This window comes from Acanthisitta chloris, unplaced genomic scaffold, assembly GCF_000695815.1.
Source record: "Acanthisitta chloris isolate BGI_N310 unplaced genomic scaffold, ASM69581v1 scaffold21758, whole genome shotgun sequence".
Taxonomy (NCBI): domain Eukaryota; kingdom Metazoa; phylum Chordata; class Aves; order Passeriformes; family Acanthisittidae; genus Acanthisitta; species Acanthisitta chloris.
Genome location: NW_008687822.1, coordinates 33,109 through 46,490, shown reverse-complemented (window position 1 = coordinate 46,490; position 13,382 = coordinate 33,109). Strand labels below are relative to the sequence as shown.

Below are 13,382 nucleotides of genomic sequence, written 5' to 3'. Positions count from 1 at the left end.
AAAAAAAAAAGATAATATAAACATGCTGATAGGGAGCAGTCACTTTTTTCCTTTTCTTCATGTGTCTTGGGGAAAACTGAATGCTTTACAGAAGCATCAAATTAGAAGTGTTGCTCAACCACGTTACTGAGCAGAAAAACTCTCTTGGAAGACCTGGCAGTTTCTTCCTCTGGTTCCCTGTAGTTATTTATTTCTCTTTAGCAGAAGAAAGAGGTGTGGCAACACTAAGTGTTTGGGAATGCAGGGATAGCATGCATGGCTTCAGCTAAGAGGGCACAGTGTTCACCTTTGTGGAAGGAAAGTGCCTGGTCAGTACTCAAGCCTAGTTTTCATTTACACGAAGGAGTTCATGTAGTTGCTACATGGGAAGGTGCCTTGTTGGGCACAGGAGTTCTGCTGGCCTTTTGGTGATTTTTCTAGGTGAGGGTTGGTGTTTCAGTTTGGAGGTTAAGCTTGTGCCACCTGCCCGTATCCATTACTTGGCCTTACCTGGGTATTCAAAATGTGCCAAAATAAGTTCGGAATGTATTGCTCTAAGTATGTATTTGGTCATTTGGTGAAATAAGTTTGCTTGCAGCAAAGCACAAAGTCATATAGTCTGATGTTGCCTCTGTGATCATATCATATTTCATGGTTAATTGTAACTGAAGTGACATTCAAGCACTAAACTTCTGGCGAAACTCTGTTACCTGAGGTAACGGCTGTTCCGCTTTTGTATTTAATTAGGCTGAGAGGCTGACATTTATGGTGTCAGTGTTACAGGGACATTTAGTAGCAGCAGTTACTATGCTGTCTGAAATTATTTCAGAAGGAAAACTAGTGTAAATGATGATGCCTTTATACACTTGCAATAACTCCAGGATTTCCAGACACAAGGTCATTTTAGCAATACAATTATCTCTAATTCTTTTTTACACTCTACAGTCAAGGCTACAGAAGTTACATGATGTCCTCTTTTAAATGGCCTGGTGGATGTCTCTGAAGTACCCTGCATGATACATTTTATAGGGGTTTTATTGTCTTTTATGACAATATGACAGGTATTTATACTGTCAGAATTAGGTTTATCTGTGCACACTGAAATGTCTTCTGCGAATGGCTGAGCAGCTGGAAGCACACACACCTGAGTCAATGCCCCAGCAGACTCTGCCTTGCAGCTGTTGTTTGGCTTCAGTTTCCTTACCTTACAAAATAATAAAGGGCACTTCTAAAATCATTATCCAGTGTCCCAGTGTTCTTGCACAGTCAAACAGTTCAGTAGTCCTTGCTGCTTGAGCAGAGCTCAGTGACCCAGGCTTCCTTTTCCCACCTGGGACCTGACTTGACTTTATGATCCAGTTTTTGTTTACTGATGAGTTGCTTCTCTTCATGGTTGTCTTGCTGGGCTGTTGTGGTGAGGGTGACACAGAGGTTTTTAAGTCACCGTTTTTGGTCAGGCTTATCTTTCACAGGACCATTACCGTGAGATCTGAAATAAGTGAAGGGCTAGTAGCAGTTACATCTTGAAAATTAAACTCTTGATCTTTGGTAGTTTGTCTCCAAGTTGAATAGGTCAGTATTGGTCTGGCCACCTTTAGTCACAACTGGAGATAATTCAAGTCCCTTCCAGCCTTGAGCGCATCAGTTTAAAAGCTGTGAGTGCAGTGCAAGCAAATGCTGACTGTTAACCTCTGTTTTCCATCAGGCCCATTCAGTGCAAAATCCTGTGTGCAGTTGCAGGAGTTGTTCTGCTGGTGTTGCATGGGTGGGGCAAAACCAGCTTGCATTAAAATAACACATGAGGAAATTTGGATCAGTTCGGAAATAGACTTTCCTGCTTGCCTGGGGAGTAGAATAAGGACTAAATTTAACACAGATCTGCACCAAGTCTCTCTTGGCCTATTCTTTAAACAAAACAACACCTAAGAATTCTGAACCTGATAAATAAGCAATCTTCACTAGTGCCTAGGTACCAAGGGATCTGCTGCAGAGTGTTGCTACCCTTGGTGCACTGGGCATTTAAGGAGAACAATTAAATTACTGATATTTGTACTTTTCATTCCAACATGCTCTTCCATCAAATTTGTAATGGCATTGAGGTGTTGAGCACAGCAAGGCCTGCTGGCAGCTTCCTTAATGTGCAAAGTAGTTACTGGCTCTCTGGAGGCAGCAAGTTGTTGCAGAGAGGAAGAAAGCTCACTGGAATAACTGTTCTGTTAAGCTGTCTACTGTTTTGTTTGTGTGACAGATTTAAACTTTGATTTCCTTATCAGGCTTAGATAACATCAGCAGTTTGTTCATCATAGATAATAAAGCCTCAATATCAGACAATCTCAGGATTCAAGATTTGGGTCAGAAATTTGCTATTTCCATTGCACTTATTTAATAAAGTGTTCAGAGATTTTTCTTTTCCAGAGTTTGCTAGATTATCTTGTGCCTTCTTCCAGCTCAGGACTCATATGTCCTTGAATATACCTATAAAAATGAAAGTGCTTCTCTTGTATCAATGGAAATTATGTAATGGTCAAAATGTGCAGCTAGGAAAAGTTGTCTTCTGCCCCTTTCTGCTCTTTTATTCAAGCTTCTGAAGTCTTTCACTTTTTGCAGATTGAAAGTAGAAAATGGTCTTTCTGAAAGATATGTATAGTTCTTCTATCCTGTCTTAAACACCAACCTGCTCTATCCTCTCAGAATTATGTTTTTGCCAGTTTTTGGTTCATACTACACTGGTCATCCTGTAATAGGGTTTGGAGACTTTATTTTGTCCTCAAATGCCCTATTTTTCCAGTGTATTGACTTTCATCTGGATATACAGCTTTCAACAATGTTTTTTGGGGATTTTGTCATTCTAGTGCACTTGTTCTAGCTAATTTGTGCTTAGCTGGTAGATAGCCAGCAAGTTTCTCTGCTGTTCTGTATCATGTTTTTTCTGAAATATTTAAACTTTTTTTTTTCACTTGTTTTGTTAACTTCGTATTAAATACAAATCCATGTAATATGACATGAATTAAACCCATGTTTACTGCTCCAATAATTTTTTTCCTTTTCCCTCTACTCCTCTCCTCCACATACATTCATAACCCTACTTCTTTCAATATCCCTCAGTAAATACTGGATTCCTGCAAGCCTGCTCATTCTCATGCTGGTCTAAATTGACTTCAGAAGAGGGACTGCTGTGCTAGTGGCTTAGGAGCCCCAACTGAATCAATCTTCATTTTCTTTATCTATTAAAAGGTTGTTTTAATCAGTAACATTTTTTCTTAAATACTTTGAAAATCCACTGACCATCTTTGTCTCTGTGAAGAGCCAACGAAACTCACTGTTTTTGTAACAAGATGACACCTGATTAGAGATGGAAATGGAGGGAACATATTTCTAGGTGTCCCAGACACCTGGCAAGATGGCTAAATGCCATATGAATTTCTTTTGTAAGAACTGCTTACTTAAATGAATGGTCTTCGGTCTCAGTTGCAGCCTTTATTGTTCATGAAACTTGCATTACCACTTTTAATCAAAATTTATATGATGTGATCGCAGCTGAATTCTCTCCCTTTTTTTGTCTGTTTTCCTCTTGCAGTGTGTGGACCTAAGCTGCAATGAACTCAGTGAAGTCACATTGCCTGAAAACCTGCCTCCAAAACTGCAAGAGCTGGACCTGACTGGAAATCCCAGATTAGCCCTGGATCACAAAACCCTAGAGCTGCTGAAGTAAGTTACCTTATACACTAGGAAGGGAGCAGAATGACTCCTGTCACTAGGATGTGAGGAAGCCACAATACACAGAAATGTGTATCTCTGTGAAGGAGTATGGGTCCCTGTTGTCAGTGGTTCAGAAAGTAGCAGATTATCTGGATAGATCAGAAACTGATGCTTCATTGAAGAGGATGACTTTGCTTTCTTCAGTGCATTTGCTCTCAGCTGTAACTCCTGGAGGGGTCTGCTAGTCTGGTCTAACCATTTTAGGGCCAGTTTGATCTCCATTTTACTTTTGACATTAGATTCAACTAAAAGGCTTATTTTATACCAATGCTCAGATGCCAGTAGCTGCTTACTATTTTTTTTGCTTACATTCATCTGCTTGTGTCTGCCTTTGCCATTACACTGCCTTTTACCTCTTCACATACTGTTTCTTGTTACCCTTCATCTCTCTCTGCTCTTGTCCTAGAAATTATAGATTTTTCATACTTAAACCTCTCCTGGAGACGCATGTCTCCCACTCTGCAGCAAAACTAGTTCCTTTGCTTTAGGACCCTCAGTTTTCTTCCTGTCTACCTGTTTGTTTTCTGGGTCTTAAGTGTCATCCATAACCAAAATTTGCCAAGTGCCTTGTGCCACCTTTTGCAGTGTGTTGGGAAGCTGTTGCACTAAACCAGATCATCTGTGGACAGTGTTGCTGCCTTGAACTTTCCTTATGTCCTGTGGGAAACTGTACCAGTTCCAAGTTTCCTTCTAAGTCTCTTTGATTCTTAACAATTGAATGGTTTCAAGGGGGATTGATTCACTTTTTAGGGGTTGAGTTGCTTCTTGTTTGCTGGTAAATGGTTAAGATCAGACACTCGAGTAGTGAACCTCATCTGTTGTGCAAGCAAGGGAAACTTAGTGTGAGTTTGTTTTTAGCTTGAATCAGCAGATTTTACAAAGTATAAGTGGAAATTTGAATAATGATGAGTTTTCACAGATGAAAACAGGCATCCATGTTCTGCAGCAGACAGCAAAAAAAGGGGTGTTCCTCTATTTTAAGAGCTGCTTTATTGCATAAAGGAGCTCTTTCTGAAGAAAGCAGTGTGTAATACTGCTGTGGTCCATAGGGTGGGAAAACATACATGTCTTACACAGCTAATGAATTGTGTCAAAACTTAAAGATCAGCTTTTCTTGTGATAACCCAGCAGGCAAGATGGGCACCCAGTCTCATGCCACTTTAGTATTCAGGCATCATGCCCTGTAACTTTATTGTACAAATTTAAATCCTAAGTGGATGAAGAGTAGTGTGGCCCAGTTACATGCCATATTTTCACTGGCACGTGTGTGGTCCTTAATTCATGGAAAACTTTTATCCTCTTGTGTATGCATTTTGCTTGGTTATTTTTTTGTGGGCTTTGGAGTTTTTTGTTTGTGGATTTTTTTGGTTGTTGGTTTGGGGTTTTTTAATAAATTATTCTTAAGACCTCAGGTGTTTTCTGTTCCCTAATATTCATAAGCCACAGTCAGGTGTTTCAGGCCTCCTGAGGGGTTTCTCAGTGTCTGTACTGATATACTACCCTGACTTCTATGGTATGCTGCTATAATTGACTGTGAGGGAGGAGGTGCTCCTTTCACTTGATTTTTGTGGCAGGCACAAAAATACTTGTGCACTTGGTACTTTTTATATCTTCCTTCTGCATGTGAAAGGCAGCTCTCCATCTGTGCCCTGGCAGGATTCTAGCAGGTAGTAGGTTAATATGTATTCTCAGTGCTGGTGAGAAGAAGAGTCCTGTCATGCATGCCTGCTTGTTCAGTATGCATGGAGATCTTAAAGGAGGCTTGCATGCTTAGGAGGATGTTGCCAAGGGATTTATTGAATGTAAGAATTTTCAGTAACAATTAAAATGAAGAAAAAAAAAAGATGATGCTGCTACTCTGATTGTTAGGAAAGGGCATCTAGTTCAATTGTAACAGTAATTTTAAATTAGGAGAAAAATAAGCCATGCTGTCTGGAAGCCTTAGTCCATATTCCCTGCACAGGATGTGCTGCTGGATAGCTTTCCTTTCTGGGCACACGGTCTATTTGTAGTGGTGCCACTAAGGAGGCTGAAAGCAGTGTGTTGAGGTATTTTTTTTCCCACCACTCTTGGGATGCCTTGAGACAACTCTGGGTCCTTGACCTGCCCAGGAACAGTGGTCAGTCAACACAGTTAAAAAGGAAACAAACAGAAACCTTTTTGATCCAAGTTCCTTTGCCCTGGAGGATAAGTGTCTTGTATGGGAAGTTTGTGAAGAAAGTGTGTTTGCTCATATGTGTACTGCTTTTCAGGTGCAGACAGAAGTAAAATCACTGCTACTGTCTGGTTTGCAGTTTGATTTGGGGTTAGATAATATTTTCTAATGCTCCTGGCGAGATGTTTGCCTCTGTTTGTCACACAGAAGGCTCCAAAACCAAGAGCTTAAAACACAAGGGGTTCTAACATTATTTATGTAATTTGTTTGCTTTTAATCTGCCCTCACTTATATGGCTGCTAACATAAAAAGAAATCGAACTGGATGTGACAGTACTTCAGGTTATTTGAGGAAGGCTATGCAGTGCTGAAAAGACTTTTCTGTGTGTTCAGGTCAGGTGGGGATTTGGATAGAGAAAAATGAGTGCTCAGAGTGAACAGTTAGACCTTTCTGCTTGTGTCCTTTTATGTTTCATTTGGTTCATGAAAGGTTCGGGTGCCTTTGAAGTGTCTGCAGTGTGTGGGGAGCTTGCTTTTCCTGCCTTTGGAAGAGAGCAGTAGGGAGCAGCGTGGAGGTCATCTCTCCCCAGCAAAGCAGGGCTCTGAAGAGAAGGGTATAAACAGAGAGGGCTGGGCCCTTTTTAAGTCTTGACTATGCTCCGTGAGATACTTGAAATTCAGGCTAAAGGCTATGTTGGTAGTAAATTGGAGGGTAGAGGATCAAGAGCCTAAGTTGGACTCCAAAATTGGGGAAGACAGAAGGGCTGTGCCTGCTGTCAGGACTGCAGACTGGCTCATGCAGGTTGGTGCAGGACCAGGATGGAGCCGATTTCTGTTTCGTTGGCGTTTTCATGAAAGGCTTACTACATGTTGCTGTTTCTAAATAATTTTTTCGTCTATTTAGGGGATGCTGTGGGTCATATGGGGGATTTCATTTGAGTACAGTGAAAAGAGCCCAGCAACTTGTTAAAATGGATGGGAGAGATGTATAAGTTTAAAAAGTCACTCCCCTGTACTGTCTTTCATCAAAATAGTGACAAATTTGCCTTGTATTCCTACAGGGCTAGGTTTGAAACAAATAGCTCAGGGGTGAGGGCAGGGAAAGAAAAGCCAGCTAAGCAAAACAGCACAACTGACACCCTCATAGAGGTTCAGTTATTGTTTGTTGCATACAGGCAAATAAAGGTAACCACTTTGCACATCCTGTTTCATTTTCTTCTATTAAATATATCCCTAAGAACAAAAAGTAAGAAAGGCGTTCTTTTCACATTTTAAGTTGGATCATGTCAGCATTCAATCCATTGCATCTTTCCCCTTTCCTTTCTCCTTGCAGCAATATCCGCTGCTTCAAGATCGACCAGCCCTCGGCCGGGGATGCTTCGGGAGCGCCGGCGGTGTGGAGTCACGGCTACACGGAAGCGTCCGGCGTCAAGAACAAGTACGACCGGCATGGGTTTTATCATATGAGCACCCTAACAGCAGAGTACCTCTGTGCTGATAGAAACAAATCCTGTTTTCAGTGAGGCTTTTGTGGACGTTTTGAGGCTCACAGAGGCAGAGGCCATGGCAGGACTCTACATTTGTATACCAAGGCCCTGCTTGGCTCTCTGCTTTGGTCTTTGTTTGGGAAGTTGCTAAGATACAAGTGTAGCCGACACATTTGGTCTATGCAAGACTGTGGTACTTGGAAAAGATCTGAGTGTTTAAAAGCATTTTCCTCTTTGCAAAGCTTCTTTATCTTCAACCAAAGGATGTTCACCAAGCAAATCAGAGATACTAAAGGAAGAGGCAGAATGGCCAAAACTCTGAATATTCATAGTGTGTGGCGCTCCTGTGACTAAGGCAGCACTTGACAAATAATGTACCAAGAGTCTGCTAGTCTGTGTTGCTGGCAATGTAATGAATCTTTCTTTGTTCCTCAAATACCTTTTTAGAAATCTTCTGCTACCTAGGTTTCCATAGCAAGTGCCAGCAAGCCTTTACTTAACCATTAACTGATTTAGCACACAACTTGGTCATCAGCATGTTAGATCCCAAGGGTGGCTTTTGGAGGAGCAAGTGCAGTTTAAACTGGTGTTGTTTCAGAGATCCCCCCCATTTCTACAAGTAAGGAACTTTGTTCATATGCTGAAAAGAGGGAAGAATCTTTAGGGCATGGCTTGAACTTCCAGTATAGTTCTCTGCACATCTTAGCACTGTTGATGGGCCTGACTTGTCTGCACAGCTCAGAAAGCCGTCCTGAGATGCCTGTGAACAGAGGTGGTTAAAGCTAGCTCTCAGACCAGGCTGCATCTCTCTGGTCAAAATCACAGGTTTTGAAATGAGTAGTGGGATAACACCCTTGATATTCTCCTGCTTTGTTTTTTATTCGCTAGGCTGTGTGTGGCAGCACTTTCAGCAAACAACTTCTGCGACAACCGGGAGGCACTTTATGGTGTTTTTGATGGTGACCGCAATGTGGAAGTGCCGTATCTGCTGCAGTGCACAATGAGTGACATCTTAGCAGAAGAGCTACAGAAAACAAAGAATGAGGAGGAGTACATGATCAACACGTTCATTGTTATGCAGAGGTGAGTTTTGGATCCTTTGGATGAAGCCTTTTGTACCTTGTCGGTGCTCACTGGGCAGTTTGTTCGCTTTCAGATCAGACACCTGCTCTTGCTTCAAAAAAAATGTGAGACAGGGAAAAAAGCCTTGGTATCTGGCTACGGTGTTTTCCTTTACTGCTTGTTTTGTGAATATTGCCCTCTGTTCCTTTCAGGTATGGGGAGAAAAACCCCAACACCTCCCTAACCAAACAAGGAAAACCCCAGCCACCTGCAAAGTTACTAAATGCTCATGACTAAGTGGTGGGTGGTGGTTTATTCTTTTCTGGTATCTTCTTTAAGTTCACAATTGGCCATAACCCAGTTAGTGATATGAGTGTCTTGATCATCTTTTTAAATTTCCTTACTACTACTGCCTGCAAAACCTGGACTCACCCTTTGTTTTTCTGTACCAGTTCAGGTTATTTGAGGCTATACAAATATTTAAAACACATAGTCTAACTTCTTAGAAATCCCTGTGGCCTTAGAATATTATTTGAGCAGGACCCTTCCAGAGAGATTGTGATACAATAGCTGGGAGTGTAATAGTAGCTCTGTGTAGTGGTTTGGAAACTGTGCATGCTGTTCTTGACAGAAGAAGAAATTGTGCCTGGGGAGACATTGAGTGAAGGAAGAGTACGAAAGGAATTGAACAAAGGAGAACGAAGAGGTCAGGGAAACAAAGGAGAAAGCAAATAAGCAGCTTAGAGTCTGAGGAAATGGATCAAATTAAAAGCAGCATTGCTTATTGTTGAATTGCTGCACCTTTGGAAAGGAAAAATACTGAAGTTGTTGTATCAGGAAAGATAGGGAAGCAGCAGGGTGGTATTGAATCTTACAAACACAAGAGGGAAAACACTTCCTTCCCATAATTGCTTATAACAGTGCCTCAGACTGCTAGCTGAGAAGGTGGTTGCCATATACTTAAAATATTCAAAAATAATAACCAATGTGAGTATCGAAAGTACTTATTAAGTGGTTTTGTTTATTACTGATGCAGTTTCACAGGAATGTGGCATTCCTACCAAGAGCTGTTGTGTTGGTTTTTTGGTTTTGGTCTCAAATCAAAATAAGCTAACCACGTCTTTGGAGAACCAGATATAGTATTCATTCCAGTTGTATTTAGTCATTCACTGATGCTTACAGATGATATGCAGCACTCCTAAAGTGTATTTGTAAAAAGTAAATTAGAAAAGCACATTGAAGCTTGGTTGTGAGTTCTCTCCCCAGGATTTTGAATCAAAAGTTCTCACTAGCTGTACCTAACCTTAGTATAAAGTTTAGCTTTCTAATTTCTGTAGGGGAAGACCATGATAAAAAAGCCACTGGGAGGGATGCATGTTTTTTTACAGTCTAGTATTGAAATTAATTTACATTATAATAACAGGATTCTGAAAACTTCCATTTTATCAATAGTTGGGTCTTTTTCCACTAACTCATGAAGAGTTCACAGCCGCTATGATTTTTTTGGTCATCATTTGATACTTCAAGGGCATTATTCTGATGACATCACAAAACAGTGGACCTCTGCCTTCTGTTTTTGCTCGAAAGTAGACTTTTTACAGTCAGAATTATGGTTTTTATAATAAAATCTGTACCTTCAGAAGCCAAAGCTCTATCTGACCTTTAAAGCAAATAAATATAAGATGTAAAGGAAAAGAGACAACTGTGCAACTCTTAAAAGTGGAAAGATTTTTCTTTTTTTTCTAAAATTGAGCAGATTTGAGTATCTTCATATAGGAAAATAACACATTGCCTGAGAGCTGCATGTGAGCTCTCTGCAGTGCTGCTGCTGTAGTGTCACAGTCTTTGATGGAGGCTTTTGTTTCTGTCCCAATGGTCCAATAGAGTCAATGCTGTGAATGCTTGTGGTTGTGGAACAGTGGCTGTTTCTCTGTAGTTACCCCGACACTTGTTTTCCAATTAAAGAACAATCGTTTTGTTTAAATTACAGGAAACTTGGAACAGCTGGACAGAAACTTGGAGGCTCTGCTGTCCTTTGCCATATAAAACATGATCCCATGGACCCTGGTGGATGCTTCACGCTAACCTCAGCAAACGTGGGGAAGTGCCAAACCGTTCTCTGCCGGAATGGGAAACCTCTGCCTTTGTCCAGGTGTTACGTGATGAGTTGCAAAGAGGAGCTGAAGAGGATTAAGCAGCATAAGGCCATTATCACCGAGGTTAGAGAACAGCTAGGGACTGTTGCAGCTTGCAGCCTCCTTGAACACTGTTTGCACAGCAGTGCATTAAATTATATGTCGATATTAGTAACCTCTAGGAAGTAGTGTTCATGGTACGGGTTCCAAAGTTGCACTTTCCCTTTCAAGGGGATTCATATCATGCCATCAGGTTGCTTTTCCATCCCATTGCCGTGCTGGCTTCTGATCAGCTTCTGAGGGAGCAGCTCTGAGCATGTTGCATTGAAACAGGAAAGCAGACACCCTCCTCCTAATGGGAGAGGAATTGCTGCATTGGAGCTGTCATGAAGACACTCTCCAATTGAAAGGGATGAGAGGGCAGAGCACTTGGAGCAATGCTGTCCTTCCCTTAGGGGAGACTCCTTGCCCCTGGCAGACTGACTGTGCTGTCTGAGCTCCTGTCTTCCCAAAACTGCCCTTTGACAGGCTGCTCTTTAAGAGAGCACTTGCCCAAAAGAAAAACTCACCCTGTGCTCAGCTGAACCATGAGAGAAGACAAAACTGTTCCCTTCTTAGAAGCTTGAAGCCACCTCTGTCAGTTTTGCTTTGCCTTGTGTGACACATGCAGAAGAGTAGATAAATACTGAATCCTCCTAATGGTGGGGGAAAGGGCAGAAAACTCACTGCTGTGTGCAGGGTGTGCATGTGTCTGTAGGGGTGTGTGTGTGTGTGTGGAATAAGTCATGTGCCTATTGATCTTGCCAGAGCAAGGTGACGACTCGGATCTCAAACATGACAGGCTGAAAGGGAGTCACTCCAACAGAGCGTGCATCACCGTGGCATGCTCATTGTGTTGTTCCATAGAGGAAAAGGGAAATTTCTATGCTGAATCTTAAGATGACTCACTGATTTCATGCACACTGATGGCTTATCACTGCTGTCAGCCTTCTAGTGGGGAAGTTAACATGCCAACCTGGGTTTTTTGTTTCTTCTGAGTGGTTTTAAAGAGGAAGCTTTTTTAGTCTTGGTTCACTTTTCTGTGGTTATCTGCTTTGTAATAACCCCTGCAGTTATCAGCTGGACCCAAAGAGTGTAAATCCTCACCTTTGCTATTCTTCTTGAACGCACAATTAGCAGGGTGCAGATATCCCCAGCAGGCTGACAGATAGCCAGGCTTGCTGTGTCAGACACTTGCTCTGCTTATTCTGGCAGCTTGGATTCTAACCAGGACAGGATTCTGGGACCTGGACGTGCATGGGATTTTTTTCTCAAATGTGTCCATTTTTACTGATGTTTTCCCTTCAGATACTACTTCTCTTCCCTTTGGAAATGTCATATCTAAGTGGAAATGTAGTAAGTAATTGGGGCATGTAAAATATTTCACTACAACTCAGCTGACTGAGAAATGCAGACTTGCTCTCTGCTACATTTGACTTGCATGCTTCATTTAAAGCATTTTGTTTAATGAACTTTTGTTTCTGAAGCGATGAGCGAAGATGAAACTCTTGATTACAGCTGTTACAGCTGTGAGAGAAGACTCATAACTGAATGACCTGCCCCTGTATCAAATGGAGCTGTGTGTTGCCTTGCCCAGTATAAAGCCAGATACCGTGGGTGGAGGAGGGATAGGTCTGACTCACTGGTAAAACATTTGTCCGGTTGGCTCTTGCAGCTGCAGGAGCAGAATAGATGGCTCTTTGTTGCAGCTTTCTGCTTTGTTGGTCTGTGCATAGGTGATGCTGATGACAGATCAGTCAGGTGTAGGAGGCATAGAGCAGGATTGCAAACCAGCCATTGCTGTGCTCTAATCCCAGCTCTGACACCTCCTTGCAAGTCATTTTGCTTTTCTATCTCCTTGTCCATAAATGGCAGTGTTGTGAAGTACAGCAAAAACAGCCATCAGTAAAATGCAAGGAGATGCAGGTACTGTGTATCCTTGTCTGTTTGGCTTCCAATATCCTGTCCTTTCTAATTGCAGGACGGCAAAGTGAACGGTGTGACGGATTCAACAAGAATCTTGGGGTACACCTTCCTTCACCCGAGTGTTGTGCCACGTCCTCACGTCCAGTCTATCACCTTAACTCCACAAGATGAGTTCTTTATTCTGGGGAGCAAAGGGCTGTGGGACAGCCTCTCGATGGATGAAGCAGTGGAGGCAGTCAGAAACGTGCCTGATGCACTGGCAGCCGCGAAGAAGCTTTGCACTTTGGCCCAGAGTTACGGCTGCAACGACAGTATCAGCGCTGTCGTGGTCCAGCTCAACGTGACGGAGGACAGCTTCTGCTGCTGTGAACTTAACGGGGTCCCACCCCCCAGCCCAGGCATCTTCCCCCAGTCTGTCAACGTGGTCATCAAGGACAGGCCAACGGATGCGCTTGGGATGCCATCTTCAAGCAGTGGCATGGCCTCAGAGATCAGCAGCGAGATCTCCACCTCCGAAATGAGCAGTGAGGTGGGGTCCACAGCCTCCGATGAGCCCCCACAGGTGGCCATGAACGAGAGCAGCCCTGCCTACCCCGGGGAGCAGCGCTGCATGCTGCACCCCATCTGCCTGTCCAATTCCTTCCAGCGGCAGCTGTCCAGCGCCACCTTCTCCAGCGCCTTCTCTGACAACGGGCTCGACAGCGACGACGAGGAGCCCATCGAGGGCGTGTTCACCAACGGCAGCCGTGTGGAAGTGGAGGTAGACATCCACTGCGGCCGAGCAAAGGAGAAGCAGCTTCTCCAGGTGCCGGGGGAAGCCAACGACGAAGGTATTTGAATC

At 42.7% G+C, this 13,382-nt stretch overlaps 1 protein-coding gene across 1 annotated transcript in view; it reads left to right on the top strand.

The window, feature by feature from the left end:
- Window positions 1-3,556: 3,556 nt before the first annotated feature.
- Window positions 3,557-13,382, top strand: part of LOC103808027 (PH domain leucine-rich repeat-containing protein phosphatase 1-like) — a gene marked incomplete at its 5' end in the record, with an annotated part of 11,233 nt that continues 1,407 nt past the window's right edge. Inside the window, 5 exons of the mRNA XM_009080789.1 lie at window positions 3,557-3,687; window positions 7,226-7,330; window positions 8,268-8,462; window positions 10,432-10,660; window positions 12,597-13,371. Coding sequence (XP_009079037.1) covers window positions 3,557-3,687; window positions 7,226-7,330; window positions 8,268-8,462; window positions 10,432-10,660; window positions 12,597-13,371 — 1,435 coding nt within the window. The remainder of the gene's footprint in view (window positions 3,688-7,225; window positions 7,331-8,267; window positions 8,463-10,431; window positions 10,661-12,596; window positions 13,372-13,382) is intronic.